Source organism: Bombina bombina, chromosome 8 (assembly GCF_027579735.1).
Source record: "Bombina bombina isolate aBomBom1 chromosome 8, aBomBom1.pri, whole genome shotgun sequence".
Classification (NCBI taxonomy): Eukaryota; Metazoa; Chordata; class Amphibia; order Anura; family Bombinatoridae; genus Bombina; species Bombina bombina.
Window position 1 is genome coordinate 20,547,145 of NC_069506.1, and position 21,404 is coordinate 20,568,548.

Sequence of the window (21,404 nt, forward strand, 5' to 3'; positions counted from 1 at the left end):
CAGTAACCTTCCTATCTCCACTGCTATCCCCTTAAACACCCTTAGCATGTAAGCCTATGAGCCCAGCTGTTTGTAGATCACCTTCATAAGAGCCGACTACAACAGTGCGACTCTCGGCAGGGTCTTCTACCCGTTTGATCCCTATAAATGTTATCTTGCATACCGCCTATGTTTATAGTGCTGCGGAATCTGTTGGCGCTCTACAAATACCTGATAATAATAAATAATAACCCCTGTAACACTGTTATTAATGCTAACTGCAATTTTGTTCCAGCACAAATGACCCTAAGCAAGACCGTCTCAGTTCAATAACCTCCAACACCTAAACAACCCCCAACCACAAACCTAAATGACTATCCCACTGTAAAAAAAACCCTAAACAACTGGTTTTTAAACCTGTCCTCAGGCCCCCTAACAGGCCACATTTTGAGGATGTCTGAAACATGGTTATTTTACTGCTCTCATCCAATGTAATCCTGAAAACATGGCCTGTTGGGGGGGCCTGAGGGCAGGTTTAAAAACCAGTGCCCTAAACGATCCCCTCCCCATCACAAAAACTAAATCTAACCACCCTTATGTGCTCACCCAACAGTAATCCCCCTATACTGAATCCCCTCCATCACTATACATAGCATCCAACAGGTAAATCCACCTAATTAACTCCCAGATTAAAAAATAAATAAATACAGCGGTTATCTCTAAATTTACTTATCTGAAGTCCACCTGAAGAATGTTATCCTTTCCATCTTCTGCTTATTGCTTACCTCTGGTTTAGCAGGTGTAATATCTGAATACTAGCACGCATGGCATATGTATGTATGCCAATTATACCCGGTGCAAAATAAAATGTATCACTGAGTCATTTTAAGAAGCATTTTTACTCATACAAATGTATTGCAAAAACTCATGGATTTCATTTTTTTTTTTACTGGAATGTACACTTATATGATCCCTTTAAATGTCATTCTTGTGGGTAATTTAGCAAGCTGAACAAAATGTGCTCTCCCGAAGAGAATGAATAGAGCTGGCGCAGGGGAGCTAGAGATTTTATTTCTGTAAAATTCACTTAGAACAAGATTATTGTTCTCACATTAATTCTGCTGCTAACAACAATTTATTAGATGAGATTTGTGACATTAGTTCATTATAGCGTCAGAAAGTCTGCGCAGACAAAGGATATTTACAGTCATTAAAAACGTGAAACCCTCCAACAGTTAATACATAACTTGATTATGTTTAATACTCATTGTGTTTTTTAACTTTGCAGTTATTAATTAGCTTTGGTATCAGTGATGTGGTGAACTGGATTCTGTGAATCTCCTGCAGTTTACAGATTAGATCAAATAATACAGTGGGCTGCCAGCTGTTCTCCACAGAAATACCAGACAATCTGTAGGTGTGTGGATACGATTGTAGGTAGGTTCACACAATGCCCCCCCCAAAAGCTCCACCTAAGCCCCCACTCTTAATACCACTATGCATACTTTTTCAAAACTGAGCAGTTATTTTACCCCTTGGCTGCCAGTAACATGCAAATAAATAATTCTAGCTCTTTGGCTGACAGTATAACACATAAACAGAAGTGATTAGACATCCTTGACTGCTCTTCATTTCTTTCTGCTCCATATTTGTAATGCTTTGAGGCATAGGAAGTCTTTTATATTTAGCTAAAAACTCAGAGACATTTAAGTGTCCAGTATTTTTGTGATGATTTTACTGGACAGCCTGCTAAAATACTGACCTGTCCGATTTAATACTGGACAGCAACCCTAATAATACACTGTTTAATATGTTGTGCATATTGTGTACAGCAGTGATTTTTAACCTTTTTTTTGCCGTGGCACACTTTTTTACATTAAAAAATCCTGTGGCACACCACCATCCCAAAATTTTAAAAAAATCACACATTGTAGCCTAATACAGCATATATATATATATATATATACACATACACACAAACACACACATACTGTATGTATTGTGCTATTATGCCATGCCTCCTACAAACTACCCCTGCACTGGGAGTAAAAAACAAGCAAAGTTTAAAAAATATGTCACACTGTTGTCAGTCTGCCGTGGCACACCTGAGGATCTCTCACGGCACACTAGTGTGCCACGGCACACTGGTTGAAAAACACTGGTGTACAGGTTATGTTGGCTGTTTTGTGATGAAGAAGAATGGGTAGAGTTATGTAAATCAGATTTGGGGGCTTAAAGATCAAACATTTTCCGGTATGGAGAGAAATCTTTGGAGTTTTGTTTTGTTTTTAGTATTATATTGTTAAGTTTTGTCTTTTCCTCACACCCATAGCCCTACATAGGGGTATAAACTGCTCTCAAGTTAAAATGTGTCTTCCCAGAATAGATCATCTCCCCAGATCAGAGAGCCCTTGATGTGGTCAGTAATTACTTCATTGCTCTGCTGCAGTGTCCCGGCAGACTAGTACATCCCAGAGGCAGAAGTTTTTTTCACTTTCTGCAATGAGAATTTTTTAGTGAAAACCTTCTGCAGATCATTTTGAAATGAAATACATTTTAAATTAAGCGGTTACACTAAAGCACCAGCTCAGCTGCAATGTGTTGAATAAATGGAGAATAAAATAATTTTTAAGGTTTCATAATATATTGCAGCAGTTGAAAATTGCAATGTAAATAAGTTGCAGAGAGAAATATTTTAATTATAGAAATGTAATAATTTAATATTTAATTACATTTAATTATAGAAATGTTGTAATGTCTCTTGAATAAATCACATCACATAATTATAAGGTAAAAAGGTAGTAATTAAAAGGTGCATTGCTCAAAAGAACATCTTACATTCAGGAGTCACAGTTTTGCAGACCAGAAAAGGCTAGGGGGCTGGTTGAAAAAATCCATGAAAGACAGTCATTAAAGCAGTGCACCGCCGCTCTGCAGTGCTGCTCCATATTTGACTGTTTTCTTCAAACAGCGCTTCTCTCTGACTGCACTGTGTTAAGGAAAACTTAAGTGCACCCATAGTGCAGTGCTGTTTGAAGAGAACAGCCTTATGTTAAAGTTAAAGGGACAGTCTAGTAAAAAAAATAAACTTTCATGAATCATATAGGGCATACAATTTTAAACAACTTTCCAAATTATTTTTATCATCAAATTTGCTTTGCTCTCTTGGTATTCTTTGTGGAAAGCTAAACCTAAGTAGGCTTATATGCTAATTTCTAAGCCGTTGAGCTGCCTCATATTGACAGTTTTTTACAGTTAGATACCGTTAGTTCATGTGTGTCATATAGATAAAGTGCTCACTCGAGTGGAGTTATTTATGAGTCAGCACTGATTGGCTAAAATGCATGTCTGTCAAAAGTACTGAGCTAAAGGGGCAGTCTGCAAAGGCCTAGAAACAAGGTAATCACAGAGGTAAAAAGTATATTATTATAACAGTTTTGGTTATGCAAAACTGAGGAATGGGTAATAAAGGGATTATGTATATTTTTAAACAATAAAAATTCAGAGCAGACTGTCCCTTTAAAGCACTAATAGTAAATTTACGTGTCCAGATCGTTCTGCAGACATGTTACATTTTCTGCGATGACATCTCAGATCACAGCCTGTTCTGCTTTGGGGTAGTACATTATAGACTAGTACAGGAACATACCTCCTAACCGTACCACATCCCTCAGGAATGTCATAGAGTGAGAGGTATGGCCCGCTTCCTGCCCGCAGTCCCTCGCTGTCCTGGTTTTAAGGCACTGACCTAGCCCCACCCACACATGCCCACTGACCTCCTGTATACGCAGGGCCGCCACTAGAAATTTTGGGGCCCCTGACTTAACCATTGATCAGGGCCCCCCCTTTGACATGTGCAATCTTTGACCAAGTGACTAAAATTTATATGCACTTTATTCTTAAGTGTAGTCAAACTTGGAAATGTTGTAAAGGTAGTAACATACAAACACACAGACACACTCATACACTGAAACACATATTTACAAATAAGGATTCACATATAGACACTCTAGCAGACAAGCAAAGAAACACACAAACACATTAAGACACAGACACCCAAACAGACACTCAGCACTTGTTTACATTGACCTGACAAGTAATGAGGTAGATTACAGTTTTGTCAAAAAAGGAGATTTACAAAACAAAACATGGATTTCTGATTACTTTTGTCAAGGATGCAATGACTGAAAGGAAGGGCCCTGAACTGCCTAAACAATAATTCAAAGGTTAAATGGTGGATTGGTGACTTCCGGAAAGATCTCATTAGTCTCAAAGTCTGTAGAAAAATGTGAATAATCAGTAGTAAGGTTAAAATGTCCTAAAAAGGAACAGACAATGGACACACACACACACAAACTCAAACACAAACTTGCACATACACCCAAGGAAACACCGACAAAGAAAGCCACAGAAAACACACAAAGACATCCACACACACACACACACACAGAGACAACGACAGAAAACACACAGACATACATACACACACACCATCACTGAGACATCCACAGAAAACACACAAAGACATACACACTCTCACAGAGACACCCACAGAAAAAACAGACATACGCACACACCCTCACAGAGACATCCACAGAAAACACACAAAGACATACACACCCACCCTAACAGAGGCATCCAGAGGAAATACAAAAAGACATACATACACACACCCTCACAGAGACACCCATTGAAAAAGCACAAAGACATATGCAAACACCCTCACAGACATCCACAGAAAATGCACAGACATACACACCTACCCTCACAGAGAGACCCACAGAAAAAAAAATACATACACACTCATAGAGACACAAGCAAAATCACAAAGACATAAACACAGACACCCACAGAAACACTCACAGGAGTTAAAATGTCTGCATATTGCATCCCCTAAATCAACAGTGTGTGACATGCATAATAAAAAAAATTGTACAAATGAAGAGATCAATTTTTAAAGAATCATATTTGTAAATGTGCAGACAAAAATAATTCTGTGAATTCAAAATTGTACATTAATGATCTGGGTAGATGGCTAGATGAAGAAAAGTACTTTTGAAAGGTTGACATATGTTTGTTCCCCCCCCCCCCCCCATGTTCCCCAACCAAGAGCACCACTTCAAATATAGTGTACATATGTTCCCATATGTCAGCTGTACTTATGGATTTTGAAAATGCTGTACTCTATATGGTCTTGGTGGAACCATAAGCTGTGGTACTCAGTCTCATACCATTAGATCTGGTTAAATGCAGGATTTAGGCTTGTTTGTATGTATTTCAAAATTCAGTCAGCTGTAGTGTAAACTGAACAGTGTTAAGTTAACCTGTCTTGTTTTAAACACTGAACAATCTTAGTCTGAGAGTATAACATGTTATGCAGATGTAAACATCTTAGATAAAATGCCTCCTTGCATCTGGGAGGGTTGTTTTTCTGTCTGTCTGAGGACGAGCTAGTTTGGCTCGAAAACGTTCACAAATAAAGTGGATCTACAAGTAAGTCCTTTGGAGTGCACTTTCTTCTACCTGTCTACACATACTGTTTGTTGCACCCAAGGCAGCTGATTGAAACGTTTGGAGTGCACTTTGTCTACAAATGTATATATATATATATTAATAAAAAAAACTCATATCTGCCAAAAGGGCACCTACCATTTGTGTATTGAGCAGGAAACATTTCTGCATGGCTTTAGATATAGAATTTCTACAGCATTGTCAAATAATCATAAATACACTGCTGCATATTGCTAAAAAAAGGTGTTTTTATGGACCCCTGGCCCTGGCCCCACCATACAACTACTACCACACTGAAGTTACAATATGAAATTGCACAAAGAAATAAAAACCATTTACTAATTAAGTCCTACCTCCTCTGCAAATAAAATTGATCTGCCGTCTGACTCAGGCACACACTGTGCAAACTTAAGTGTCACACTGTGCATAGTGGTTTAGTGCACACTCAGAAATCCTATCAAATGCTAATGCTTTACTCCTTGTAATAAAATGTGCCATGCTCAATAGAACTGTAGTACCCTCTGGTGGCTGCCAAAATATATATATATTTTTTAAATAAGTTGTTCTTGCCTCATGGGGCCCCTGACAGGAGTCACCCTGTCACCCCCTGATGCCGGCCCTGCCCACAGGAGGAAATGAATCTGGCTTCACATCAAAACATTAATGTGGAACAGCTACTCCAGAAGATTATAGGAACAGCCGTCAGCTCATGTCAGGTTTTAAAAAATATGAGATAATTTAACAAATAATTAAAAGGACATGAAGTAAAAAAAAGAAAATGCTCTAATATGTGTTGTTTAATAATTGCACTATTTTTTGTACTTAGCTTTATTTACCCCCTGCAAAGGAATTAAACACATAGTTAAAGCTAGTTTCAAAGCAGCAATGCACTACTGGAAGCTAGCACATTTGGTGAGCCAATGAAAAGACACAAATGTGTGAAGCCACCAATCACCAGCTTGCTGTGCCTACCTAGCGGTGCTATTGAACAAAGGATACCAAGAGAATTAAGTAAATTTGATAATAGAAGTAAATTGAAAAGTTCTTCAAGTGTATGCACCATAATGATCTGAATCATGGAAATTTAATGTTATCTTTATGTCCCTTTTTAGTTCACTATAATTATAGCAATGAATCACAATACTGCACTTTTAATATGTATTTATGTGAGCAAAGATGTACAAAGCTAATGCATACTGAGAATATAACTGATGTGTATGATAAATATAAATAATATGGAGCTCTGACATAGAGTTGGCCTAGTGTTCCTCTCTCTAAGCTGGACAGCAACAAATGAAACGCGCATGCGTCAGGGAGAGGCCGTTACCGCAGGGCTGCCATTACACATGCCTGCAAGTGTAAAATATGCATACGTCAATCAGCTATTAAGTCCCTCCCCTTTTCTCTGTAGTGCCAATACCGTTAGTCGCCTGGAAACAGGAAGCGGAAGTACTGTAATTTGGTTTCTATGGTGACTATAGGAGACGCGGCCGTTTGAAAGTTGCTAGTGATGAGGAAGATGGGTCCTCCTGCTCGTGGGTTAAAATCCCGCATTCAGCCCCCTGCTCCGGCTATGGAAAGGATAAAGCAGTCACGGCTCGTGGTGAATCAGGAGGTGCTGGGGAGGAGGAACCCGGCTGCTGTGGCTGCAGTGGGAGCCTGGGTGGAGAGTGCCTGGGGTCAGTGGGGGACAGAAGGGGAGAGCAGAGCTTTGGTGAGTCTGGAGCTCTGGTGGTCGTCACCTGTGACAGTTCCTGATCAATACAGAGGATATAGTCTGTGTATTCTGTCTGCAGTGACGTCATCCTGTGGGACCCCGCTGTTAGAGTCCTATAATATAAAATGTACATTTAAAGGGAACAATCTAAAGCATTTTATAAACTACTTTGTATTAATGGAGCAGTAAACATACATACGCTCCAATCACCAGTATCCTCATCTGCAGTGGCAGGAGAGATTGAGTTTTACTATCTAAAGGGTTAAAAACAATGAGATAAGATAAATCAATACATTAAAACAGAATATAATTTGCAATTAATAAATAAAATAAAAAACAATCAGTGAAATAGTTCAGGTTCTTTAGTAGAAGGTCGCTTTGAAATGTGACATGTTCACTGAATGTTGGTAAAGTAATAATAATAAATTAATTTTACTCATTAATTGATGTTTAGCACTAAACTAGGGAAACATAAACGTGACCACAATCTGAATATCTGTTGTTGTTTTAGCAATATTTGTGTTTGATATATGAGCTAAACAATTTTTATTGTTTAAAAAGATAGTTTATCCCTTTATTACCTATTCCGAAGTTTTGCATAACCAACACAGTTATATTAATATACATCTTACCTCTGTGATTACCTTGTATCTAAGCCTCTGCAGACTGCCCCCTTATTACAGTTCTTTTGACAGACTTGCATTTTAGCCAATCAGTGCCCGCTCATAAGTAACTCCACGGGAGTGAGCACAATGTTATCTTTATGGCACACATAAACTATGGCTTTCGAGCTGTGAAAAACTCAAAATGCACTGAGGTAAGAGGCAGCCTTCGAGGGCTTAGAAATTAGCATATGAGCCTACCTAGGTTTAGCTTTAAACAAAGAAAACCAAGAGAACAAAGCAAATTTGATGATAACATTAATTTGGAAAGTTGTTTTAAAATTTCATGCTCTATCTGAATAAAAAAAGTTTACCTTAGACTTGACTGTCCCTATAAACTATTATTGAAGTGCATTTTGTTAAAACATTATAAAGTGCTATTTTTATAAGGTTCTTAGTAGGAACACTGCATTGATACCATATTGTGGCTGCTACAATTTTGCCATTGCCAAGTACTCTCTCCTGTGTAGAAATGATGCAGTTGACATTGTCCCCATTAGTATCTCTCTCTGGCATCCAAGGGATTAACCCTAGATGTATTTCTGACCTGTGTCGTAACGTTACCCAGCGTAAAGATTGTTAGCTTCATCAGTCGTGCACTGAGATGCCATGGGCAATGAAATCGCCCACCGTATCCTGGATGCCCTTTAGAGGATGGCAATTTTGCATGAAATTGTGGCTGTATACCTTATCACAAGGTTATTTGAACATATAAAAATGTAATTTGAAAGCTACAATATATATTGATTTTTCTAAATGTGTTTCCTTTACCAGTTCATTCATTTGTGATAAATTTGTTTTAACCCATAAACTGTCAGTGGGAGGCATCTGCGTCACAACTAAGAAGATTAAAATTGCTTTTAAACTAGTTTGCATAAACAAGCTGGCCACTGGTTGTTTCATAAAATACCTTTTTACATCACATCTTCATAAATATGAAACATGGAGCGATTATATGCAGTATAAAAACCTGACAAATGCTTTAAAAGGACATTAAACTGAGGATTTAATCTCCCTAAATATGTTTAAGAGAAATAAAACAACTCTGCAAAATACAGTCATTATTTATTTTACCTGCTTTTGCTATTAAATAACTATGAATTTTGTTATAGTTCCACTCTCTCCAGAGAGGCTGAAGTGCATCTATCATAGGGACATAAATAAGTATTTTTGAAATTCACATATATTAGCAATAAAGTTATCAGTTTTAGTTATAGCGTTTGCTGTGCACAGAGCATATGTATGTACATGTGCCACGTGCACACTCCTTCTAGCACAGTCTCTTCTCAGAGAACATAGGATACCAAAAGAATGAAGCAAATTAGATAATAAAAGTAATTTGGAAAGATTTGTATTTTCTATCTGAATCATGAAAGAAAACAATTTGGGTTTCATGTCCCTTTAAATGGACTTGTTAGTGATGGGGTGCCAGCAGTAAGTTCAAGGTCCAAACCTAAATCATTGGATTATTAAAGGGACATTAAAATGTTCTAATATGTTATATTATTGCACTTTTTTCTTGCATATAGCTATGTATTTAACACCAGCAAATGGATTCAACACATAGTTAAAGTATATTATTTAAATCTGATTATCATTACGAGTTATAAACTCCATTAAATTTGATAGGTCCTGTTGCTAAGAGCTAAACATCACAGATTATACAAAATAATGTGAATGTTCATTATTAGTATCTAATCTATTTGGAATTTCAACTACAATAAAATATTCATCTTCATGTTACATTTTTATATTAAGACTTCATTCTTCTTTCGCAGCTTTCAGTCCATGAAATAGAGGAACAACTAATACAGAACCAGAAGGAAAAACAAGAAAGATTGAAACGTTTTCAAGGGGAAGTGAAACGAAGGGTGAATCATCACGCCAAACTAAGGAAAAACCAGCTGCTCCAGAAGTCTTATGATGCAGTAAGGAAACTATTTCTGTTTATTGTTAAAGGGACATTAACCCCTTAACACCGTAAGGACGTTTCATGCCGTTCTGCTGTACTGAAGCAGCTACGGCTTCCTAACTGGGATCGCGGACTGAAGGGCATGCCTAGCGTCATAGGCACTCCCCCAGACCCGATCCCATCATTGAAATCACGTGATTGCTTGTACGATCGCATGATTTAAATTTTTTACTTATTTGTTTACATCAGAACTTTGTTCTGATGTAACAAGTACTGGCAGAAAGGGGTTAAATGATAGCATTAAAGTGAGTGTAAACTTTCCGCTTTGTATAAACAGATCTGGTTAAGGTGCTTGTACCATCTGGTAATGACCCAGTTTGTTAATTGCTGACATGATACAAGCCCCACTGGTGCTCTGCACAGCTGCAGTTTTTAAACTGCTGGTGCACTGAAATTATCTAGCTATGCTTCACATGCACGTGCAGAGAAAAATGCTAACGCTAAAACAGTGATAACTTTAACTAGAAGTATTTTTGCCAACATATGTACTGTATATTGCAAATGTGTTTCTATTTAGAGATGTAATTCTTCTATGTGCATTTAAATTTTGACGGGAATGTCCCTTTAATTTAGCACTACCGACCCTGCATAGGGGTTGAACACATACGTTATACACTGCTTAGTCCAGAGCAGACACGGATGTTGAGCAAATAAGCAGCTGCAGTCGCACAACCCAGCTATTCAGCTGCAATATTTGATCTCCACAATAATGTTTCAGAACAAAAGTAATTTTTCTTACATGAAACAAACTCCAAATAGAGTAGTGCATTAAAAATGTACCTGCAGAATCCAAATACTCACAAAATGTAACCGTTCAATAACCGCAAAGACTCTTATTAGACTTAGTTTTATAGGAGGCCCTTTCTATAATATAATCTTAGGAAAACTTTTGTGGTTTTAGAAAAAAAAATATTTTTTTTCTTCTTCTGCCCATTTATAGGCATTTTTCAAGTTACCTTCACCCGTTTCCTTACTGTTATAAATAGTATACGTGTAGCAATTTACAAGACAAGATCACACCTACTGAGATGCATCATCTAACTGTGCACAAGTTAGGGGCCATGAAAGAATTAGCCCATTTTTGACAGCTCACTATATTGATTTCAAAAGTCTCTATAAATATATTAACTACTAATAAATTCTATAGTATACATTTGTTGGTGGTATAAGTGCACATTATTTAACCTTTAAATGTTAAAGCATCTGTTCTGCACTTTCTATGTACTAATCCAATCATGATATTGATATATAGCGCAAGAGGGCACTAGATTACTAAAATAAAAAAGGTGAAAAATGATCATTCAGACATAGGCCTCTATTTATCAGTCTGGCGGATCTGATCCGACAGTGCGGATGAGGTCCGCCAGACCTCGCTGAATACGGAGAGCAATACGCTCTCCGTATTCAGCATTGCACCAGCAGCTCACATATTATATATTGTTTTGCATATATGTAAGATCTGTGGTTTATGTATTAGCTAATAGCCTTTTTAGTGCGGAACCATGTTCACTCTTCCTAGACTTAAATAAATGTCAGTATTACAACATAAATCCTTATTAGTTACACAGCAAGTACAAGACCTGTCTCATTAAATACCAGCTGCACCGTACTAGTGACTTTTATGACCCTTTGCTATGACAAAATGAATATCTTTATTAATTTAACGGGACATTTTGAGATTGTAATATAAAATATATATAATCATGTATGTAAGTAAAAAAAAAAAGCAACTTTGAAATAAACTTTCATTATTGATTTTGTCCCTTGTCTTGTAATTAAATTTTGAAAATTGTGAGCTTTCCAGTTCCTGTGAGAATTTGAAGTGCAGACTGCTGATTTTACAAACCCAATATTATTATATTCTACACCTCTGTCATTTCAGCAATCTAATAACTTGTTCATATGTGTCACTCATTGACCTCTGATAAGGAAAAAAGTTATGAAAAGAGTTTTCTAAGACGGACCTTAGTTACAACATGGCGGTGGTCATTATGGATACTAAATCTTTACACTTTTTTTTTTCTTCAATATTTAAACAAAATATATAATGAAAAAAACATCTGTATATTGTCTCAGTCTAATCTTTGTTTTGAAAACATCATAATGTCTCCTCTATCATAGATCTGTATTGTATTAATTGCTGTTTGACAAAATTGCAAGGGGGTCTCCATTTAAAATAGCTTATTTTGATAAATCGATTTTATCTGGTTTTTTTTTTTGGTTTTTTTTATCAGATTGCGAAGGAGGGAGTTGTTGTAAAACAATCCTCTGATGCTGCAATGCACCTTACCCCTAAAAGGAACACCTGTCTGTATCGAAATACAGAGGTTGCCATTTGCAGTCCACGTTCCCAGTTCGTTTCTGTACAGAAAATATATGAAAATGAAGAAGGACTGAATGAAGACAATAATAGTAATAAATTATTTAAACAGCATTCAAGAACAGTAAGTGTCTTTTTCCATTTCAGCACATTTGGAATATTTTATCTTAAAGGGACAGTCTATTCCAGAAATTCCCATTCCCCAGTTTTGCATAACCAACACAGTTATATTAATGTACTTTTTACCTCTGTGATTACCTTGTATCTAAGCCTCTGCAGACTGCCCCCTGATCTCAGTTTTTTTCACAGATTTGCATTTTAGTCAATCAGTGCTGACTCATAAATAACTTCATATGAGTGAGCACAGTGTTTATATGGCACACATGAGCTAGCACTGTCTGTGAAAAACTGACAAAATGCACTGAGATAAGAGGAGACATTTAAGGGCTTAGAAATTAGCATATGAGCCGACCTAGGTTTAGCTTTCAACAAAGAATACCAAATTTGATGATAAAAGTAAATTGGAAAGTTGTTGAAAATGACATGCACTATCTGAATCATGAAGGTTTAATTTTTAACTAGACTGCCCTATAAGTTTCTGTATCATGGTTGTTCTGGGTCCCAGAAGTGTTCTGTTACCTCCAGGTGGCAGTGTGAGCGTCTTTATAAAGTTTCTGATGTCTGTAATTGTGATTTCAAAATATATAAGGTTCCTAAGTAGATTATTCCTCTTACTTTTTTTTTCTCCCTCCTAAAATATAGCTTATTTTATTTTTAATGGTATGTTTAGCACACATTTACGTCTTTATTTCAATAAATAAACAAAGGGGGAAACTCATTATTAGATGGAGATAAATGTACAAAAAAAATGCTTTAAAGGGACATGAAAAAAATGTTGTGGATCGGACAGCGCAGGAAATTTGAGAGACTTTTTTCATTTTATTTCTGTTATCAAATGTATTTGTTCTCTGTTGCCCAGTAGCAACACTACTGGGAGCTAGCTACACTTACATGCCTCTTGTCTTGTGCTTGCCAGATGTGCTCAGCTGCTGCCAGTAGCGTATTGCTGTTCCTCAGCCTACCTAGGTATGTTTTTAAACAAAGGCTGTCAAAAGAAGAAAGTGAATTTGCTAAGAGAAGTAAACTGAATTTTGCTTTACAAATTACAATAATGTTTCTAATCTAAGGTCACTTGATTTTGCTTTACTACTAGAAATGAAATGCTTATTTGGATACAATATTAAGTGTTGACAAATGTTGTACAAAACGTAGGAGAGAGCCAGAATATCCAGGAGCCAGCCAGATGTTTTTAGGAGCCAGGGACGGAATTCATCTATAGGAATCGTTAAAAATAAGACAAAATGTTAGGAGCTTGAAATAAAGGTTTCAGTGCTGTGGCTCTCTGGTGTGTTCTATAATTATGTTATGTTGTGTAACTGCATAATATTATGTTAGAGAAATGTTTGTCCTTAAAATTAAACGATGACCGGGACAACCTGGATCAGTCTGGTTCTAAGGATACAATGAAATAATTACCGTTTAAAGTAAGCGCTTTTCTGTTGATTGTTTATTTTTTTTCCAGACATAAAATAAACTATAATTTTGTCTCGCTTAAAGGGACATGAAACCCAACTTTTTCTTTCATGATTCAGATAGAGAATACAATTTCAAATAACTTTCCAATTTGCTTCTTTCTCTTGTTATCCTTTGCTGAAAGGTTTATCTAGGCAAGTTCATGTGCAGCAAAGAACCTAGGTTCTAGCTGTTGATTGGTGGCTGCATATATAAACTGATTGTCATTGGCTCACCCATGTGTTCAGTTAGAAACCAGTAGTGCATTGCTGCTCCTTCAACAAATGATACCAAGAGAATAAAACAGATTAGATAATAGAAGTAAATTAGAAAGTTGTTTAAAATTGTATGTTCTATCTGAATCATAAAAGAAAAATTTTGGGTTTCATGTCCCTTTAATTAGTACTAGATGTTCTGGAGCTTTTTATGCATTTCCTGTGCTAAAGCCATTGTTTTAATACTAACCAATAGCAATAATATCTAGATTGTAAGCTCTTCAGCACCGTTTTGTTATTGCTTATGATTAATGCACATTGTCTGTTGGTATTGTACTGTGTACCCAAATGATCTTGTGTCCGGCGGTGGTGCTGTTTATTAAAGGGACATGATACTTAAAACAATTATCTGCTCTGTCTTATGAACTCCGTTGTACACAATCATGCACTTCCGGGTTATTTCACTTTAAGTTTAAACATCTTTTACCTTTTTTTTTTTTTTTTCTTCTTCATACAAAAACATATTTTAAAATGCTACTGCTTTTTTATATACCTGATAGAATTTTTTTTTACTGATATGTCCCTTTAATAGACGGCTTCTTCTTGAATGTAAGATACCTCTTCATCAGGGCTTGACAAATTCTGGGAGCCAGTTATTTGTTTTCTTACTTCCCCCTCTGGCTGTCCAGCTATGAGCTTTTTTTTTCTGCCTAATCTTCATGCTGAGCTGTACAGCCAATCAGAAGCTGTAGCACCCCCTCTTATTTTTAAGTAGCAGTGTGCTGTTCCGCTGCCTGCTCTGTTCAGTCCTATTAAATGCAGTGTTTTGCGCATGAAGTAGCCTCTGGCGTTATGGCTTCAGACAAGTGGTGCGCTGTTATGTGTGAGTGAAAAGGGGTTTATTGCGGGTGTTTGAGAGCGTCGGGTGTAGCGCTCGTATTACAAGTTGAAAGTAAATGCAATTGCTTGAGCGCAATTTACGTTAACACGCGTAGAGAGAAAGAGTCCTCAAAGCTATGGTTACCTGTTTTGCAAACAAACAAAAAAAGTGTCATAAAGCACATACACAATACATTTAAAAATACAGAGACACTCCTAATAACACTGTCTGTTAAACAATATCTTTTAAAATTATTGCATAAAAAATTTATAAGGGCTCAAACATATGAGAGCTCAGGTGTTAGAATAAAAAGCAGGAAAAGGGCTTTAACCCCTTAAGGACCACAGCACTTTTTCGTTTGTGTTTAGCTGTAATTTTCCTCTTCCTCATTTACTGTACCCACACATATTATATGCTGTTTTTCTCGCCATTAAAAGGACTTTCTAAATATACCATTATTTTCATCATATCTTATAATTTACCATTAAAAAAAAATGATAAGCTATAATGAAAAAATGGGGGGGAAAAAACACTTTTTTTTCTAAATTTGACCCCCAAAATCTGTTACACATCTACAACCTCCAAAAAACACCCATGCTAAATCGTTTCTAAATTTTGTCCTGAGTTTAGAAAAACCCAATGTTTACATTTTCTTTTGCTTTTTTTGCAAGTTATAGAGCAATAAATACAAGTAGCACTTTGCTATTTCCAAACCATTTATTTTCAAAATTAGCTATAGTTACATTGTAACACTGATATCTGTCAGGAATCCCCGAATAACCCTTCAAATGTGTATATATGTGTATATATGTGTCTATTTCTAAGTAATTATTTAGATATTCCTATATATATCTGTATATATCTATACGAAAACAGGAAAGGGAGGACACTCTCAGGATTTATATGAATAGGAAATCATCAAGTCGACGTTTTGGCCTACAAAGAAGCCTTCATCAGGACACATAAGAAACTCCAATAGGCACTCCGTGCCGCACCAACGCACCAGGAAAGATAGATCTATAGATATATATTGTACCAAAATAACATTATATACGTTACCACATAACCAAATGAGTGTCTCAGCTTTCTCCTATAAGTCCAATTTCACCTCATAAATTAAAAGGGGTATTTTTGCAAGATGGATGAAAGTTAGGCCCAGATTTGCTTTATAGAGACGGGATTCCAAGGCAACAGTTTGTCAAAATTCTGCAGCAAAAGACCCCTTTCTTTTCTCTTGCACGAGGCTATATCACGTGATATATCCCACGCTTTTTATTCTAATCATTGGTGAAATTGGGATGCGTACTTAATGAAACTTGTCTGATAGGCCCTTACTGATGCTTGTCCCTGATCCGCCCTTAATGGAGCTGAGCATTGATTGGTTATTTGGATTTGCATATGTTCTAATAGTCAATTAATTTAGCTGTCATACAGTTTTTGAACTATTGGTGGCAGCAGATAACCAGAAATGCATTCTCACTATCAATACTGCTACAGTTTAATATAGATTCATATATATTTAAATGTATATTTAGTGTATTCACTATTTTTTGCCTCCACATACAATTATGTCCAATTTGTATAGGATAACTTAATATTATTTAATCTGGACATTTCACCAATATTAAACATGATACACTTCTCACAATACAAAGTAATTCTTATTCATTTAAAATATTGTATATGGGTATTTAAAAGGATTTTAATACTTTTAGCATGGATCTTATCAATATCTCAGTTATCATCTTAATATCATATACATAGCTTGAGATCAGCAATCAGATGTAATTTCACATAATTATATTTATATTGGACTACTTTCCCGTATCAATATAAATATTGCATATCTGTATATCTCTTGCTGAGTGTATAAAAACATATGCTATTTATTTTTTATTTAGCAGACATTCACATTTAATATTATAGAAACAGACAATTTCATATCCATTTATTCGTACCTATTATTAATAGTCTGAGGTACATATTTAATGTTTGAAAACTATATATACGATTTGTCCAAACTTTGAATCCTTAAGACTTCTATGTTTTCAAAAATATATAGGTTAAGACATGTTGAAATCTTTATTCTTAGGTTTTCAGCATCCCATATTACCCTTCTTTAGGCATAGACAATCTCACAGATTCATGTGTTCATATTTAATATGTTATAATAACAACTAGTATTTATATAGCGCCTTTCTCCCAGTGGGACTCAAAGCGCTTTTTCAGCGCTCGCTCTCGGAATGAACCAAATCGGCAGCTGAATAGTAATAGTTGTTATTATTACCCAATTTAATGGTACTCTTTTTATCGACCTCGGAAGGATGAAGGGCTGAGTCGGCCCTGCCGGGATTTGAACCTGTAACCATGGATCTTTTAAACAGGCTTTTTTTTTGTAGTCAGGGCATTTACCAACTGAGCTACCTCACCGGCCATGTTGTCTGAATATATATATATATATTCATTTGAGTATCTTAAACTACATGAAAATTAGGCACAATTTCTTTATCTGAGATCTAGTTTCCCATGTCATACAGAGACTTGAAATGCCAGCTCGTCTGGGAGATGTATATAGGGGGCTTAGAATGGGACAATTTATCACCTATATGCTAAGGGTTCCTGTGATCTAAGTAATTTGGCTAAATTAATTTAGAGATTTCAATCTGGGAAGGCTATCCAACAATAATTCATTAGAAGTTATCTCTCTTCTGAGACCGTGATAAAAGGCTCTTTAGATGTGACATTATCTCTTATAATTTGGGACCAATGTTTGTTTTTCTTTAGAAGTCCTGTCTATTTCTTTTGTTTGACAAGTCTGTAGTTGAGAGCAAAAGGGAGGGCTTGATATCACCCATTCAAGTGTTGGTTCGCAATGCAGCTAAATCAATTCATAGTAGATATCGGCTAAATGAAATATTAGATTCTATGATACATCTGTAGTTTATTTAAGGTTACTTTACAGGTACCCTGACAGTGCAAGCAAAAACCTTTTACTTTCAAATTGTGATACGAGCGCTACCCAATGCGCGCAAAAAGCTTACTTCTAGCGGAGTTAGCGCAGGATCGTTAAATATCGCTCCACTTGTAGCCTGATCCAGAATGGGGCACAGTGCAGCTTCATTAATGGAATTATTTTAGTAATATGTATGGTATTGTAGGTTTTGTCTTTCAAAAAAACATGATTGTGTGTCCTTTTAAGAATAGAATGAAGAATTTTATATAGTTTTGAGTTTTTAAGTCTAAAATCAACTTCTACTTTTTTTTTTTTTTATATAGCTTAGTAAAACTATGAAGCAAGTACGTTATCGTTTAGCTGCTCTAAAGACTGTGGAGAAGGAAGAAGAGATGGAGTTTCCAGGGGGGATATGGAGGGTATCACCAACAAGGGATGTAAGTATGGAAAATACCAACCTCCATTAACTGCAGAGAAAAGTTTTAATTAAAGGACTATAAAAACATAATTTATGTAAGAACTTACCTGATAAATTCATTTCTTTCATATTAACAAGAGTCCATGAGCTAGTGACGTATGGGATATACATTCCTACCAGGAGGGGCAAAGTTTCCCAAACCTTAAAATGCCTATAAATACACCCCTCACCACACCCACAAATCAGTTTAACGAATAGCCAAGAAGTGGGGTGATAAGAAAAAAGTGCGAAGCATATAAAATAAGGAATTGGAATAATTGTGCTTTATACAAAAAAATCATAACCACCACAAAAAAGGGTGGGCCTCATGGACTCTTGTTAATATGAAAGAAATGAATTTATCAGGTAAGTTCTTACATAAATTATGTTTTCTTTCATGTAATTAACAAGAGTCCATGAGCTAGTGACGTATGGGATAATGAATACCCAAGATGTGGATCTTTCCACACAAGAGTGACTAGAGAGGGAGGGATAAAATAAAGACAGCCAATTCCTGCTGAAAATAATCCACACCCAAAATAAAGTTTAATGAAAAACATAAGCAGAAGATTCAAACAGAAACCACTGCCTGAAGTACCTTTCTACCAAAAACTGCTTCAGAAGAAGAGAATACATCAAAATGGTAGAATTTAGTAAAAGTATGCAAAGAGGACCAAGTCGCTGCTTTGCAAATCTGATCAACTGAAGCTTCATTCCTAAACGCCCAGGAAGTAGAAACTGACCTAGTAGAATGAGCTGTAATCCTCTGAGGCGGAGTCTTACCCGAATTAACATAGGCAAGATGAATTAAAGATTTCAACCAGGATGCCAAAGAAATGGCAGAAGCTTTCTGGCCTTTTCTAGAACCAGAAAAGATGACAAATAGACTAGAAGTCTTTCGGAAAGATTTAGTAGCTTCAACATAATATTTCAAAGCTCTAACAACATCCAAAGAATGTAACGATTTCTCCTTAGAATTCTTAGGATTAGGACATAATGAAGGAACCACGATTTCTCTACTAATGTTGTTGGAATTCACAACTTTAGGTAAAAATTCAAAAGAAGTTCGCAACACCGCCTTATCCTGATGAAAAATCAGAAAAGGAGACTCACAAGAAAGAGCAGATAATTCAGAAACTCTTCTGGCAGAAGAGATGGCCAAAAGGAACAAAACTTTCCAAGAAAGCAATTTAATGTCCAATGAATGCATAGGTTCAAACGGAGGAGCTTGAAGAGCTCCCAGAACCAAATTCAAACTCCATGGAGGAGAAATTGACTTAATGACAGGTTTTATACGAACCAAAGCTTGTACAAAACAATGAATATCAGGAAGAATAGCAATCTTTCTGTGAAAAAGAACAGAAAGAGCAGAGATTTGTCCTTTCAAGGAACTTGCGGACAAACCCTTATCTAAACCATCCTGAAGAAATTGTAATATTCTCGGAATTCTAAAAGAATACCAAGAAAAATGATGAGTAAGACACCAAGAAATATAAGTCTTCCAGACTCTATAATATATCTCTCTAGATACAGATTTACGAGCCTGTAACATAGTATCAATCACAGAGTCAGAGAAACCTCTTTGACTAAGAATCAAGCGTTCAATCTCCATACCTTTAAGTTTAAGGATTTCAGATCCGGATGGAAAAAAAGGACCTTGCGACAGAAGGTCTGGTCTTAACGGAAGAGTCCATGGTTGGCAAGATGCCATCCGGACAAGATCCGCATACCAAAACCTGTGAGGCCATGCCGGAGCTATTAGCAGAACAAACGAGCATTCCCTCAGAATCTTGGAGATTACTCTTGGAAGAAGAACTAGAGGCGGAAAGATATAGGCAGGATGATACTTCCAAGGAAGTGATAATGCATCCACTGCCTCCGCCTGAGGATCCCGGGATCTGGACAGATACCTGGGAAGTTTCTTGTTTAGATGAGAGGCCATCAGATCTATCTCTGGAAGCCCCCACATTTGAACAATCTGAAGAAATACCTCTGGGTGAAGAGACCATTCGCCCGGATGCAACGTTTGGCGACTGAGATAATCCGCTTCCCAATTGTCTACACCTGGGATATGAACCGCAGAGATTAGACAGGAGCTGGATTCCGCCCAAACCAGAATTCGAGATACTTCTTTCATAGCCAGAGGACTGTGAGTCCCTCCTTGATGATTGATGTATGCCACAGTTGTGACATTGTCTGTCTGAAAACAAATGAACGATTCTCTCTTCAGAAGAGGCCAAAACTGAAGAGCTCTGAAAATTGCACGGAGTTCCAAAATATTGATCGGTAATCTCACCTCCTGAGATTCCCAAACTCCCTGTGCCGTCAGAGATCCCCACACAGCTCCCCAACCTGTGAGACTTGCATCTGTTGAAATTACAGTCCAGGTCGGAAGAACAAAAGAAGCCCCCTGAATTAAACGATGGTGATCTGTCCACCACGTTAGAGAGTGTCGAACAATCGGTTTTAAAGATATTAATTGAGATATCTTCGTGTAATCCCTGCACCATTGGTTCAGCATACAGAGCTGAAGAGGTCGCATGTGAAAACGAGCAAAGGGGATCGCGTCCGATGCAGCAGTCATAAGACCTAGAATTTCCATGCATAAGGCTACCGAAGGGAATGATTGTGACTGAAGGTTTCGACAAGCTGTAATCAATTTTAGACGTCTCTTGTCTGTTAAAGACAGAGTCATGGACACTGAATCTATCTGGAAACCCAGAAAGGTTACCCTTGTTTGAGGAATCAAAGAACTTTTTGGTAAATTGATCCTCCAACCATGATCTTGAAGAAACAACACAAGTCGATTCGTATGAGACTCTGCTAAATGTAAAGACTGAGCAAGTACCAAGATATCGTCCAAATAAGGAAATACCACAATACCCTGTTCTCTGATTACAGACAGAAGGGCACCGAGAATCTTTGTGAAAATTCTTGGAGCTGTAGCTAGGCCAAACGGTAGAGCCACAAATTGGTAATGCTTGTCTAGAAAAGAGAATCTCAGGAACTGAAAATGATCTGGATGAATCGGAATATGCAGATATGCATCCTGTAAATCTATTGTGGACATATAATTCCCTTGCTGAACAAAAGGCAATATAGTCCTTACAGTTACCATCTTGAACGTTGGTATCCTTACATAACGATTCAATAATTTTAGATCCAG

General features: G+C 36.8%; 1 protein-coding gene across 1 annotated transcript in view; it reads left to right on the forward strand.

Annotated features, from left to right (window-relative positions):
* Nucleotides 1-6,976: 6,976 nt before the first annotated feature.
* Nucleotides 6,977-21,404, forward strand: part of CCDC15 (coiled-coil domain containing 15) — a 40,845-nt gene continuing 26,417 nt past the window's right edge. The window contains exons 1-4 of the mRNA XM_053689841.1: nucleotides 6,977-7,204; nucleotides 9,648-9,797; nucleotides 12,076-12,285; nucleotides 18,105-18,218. Of these exons, the coding sequence (XP_053545816.1) occupies nucleotides 7,001-7,204; nucleotides 9,648-9,797; nucleotides 12,076-12,285; nucleotides 18,105-18,218 (678 nt within the window). The 5' untranslated portion in view covers nucleotides 6,977-7,000. The remainder of the gene's footprint in view (nucleotides 7,205-9,647; nucleotides 9,798-12,075; nucleotides 12,286-18,104; nucleotides 18,219-21,404) is intronic.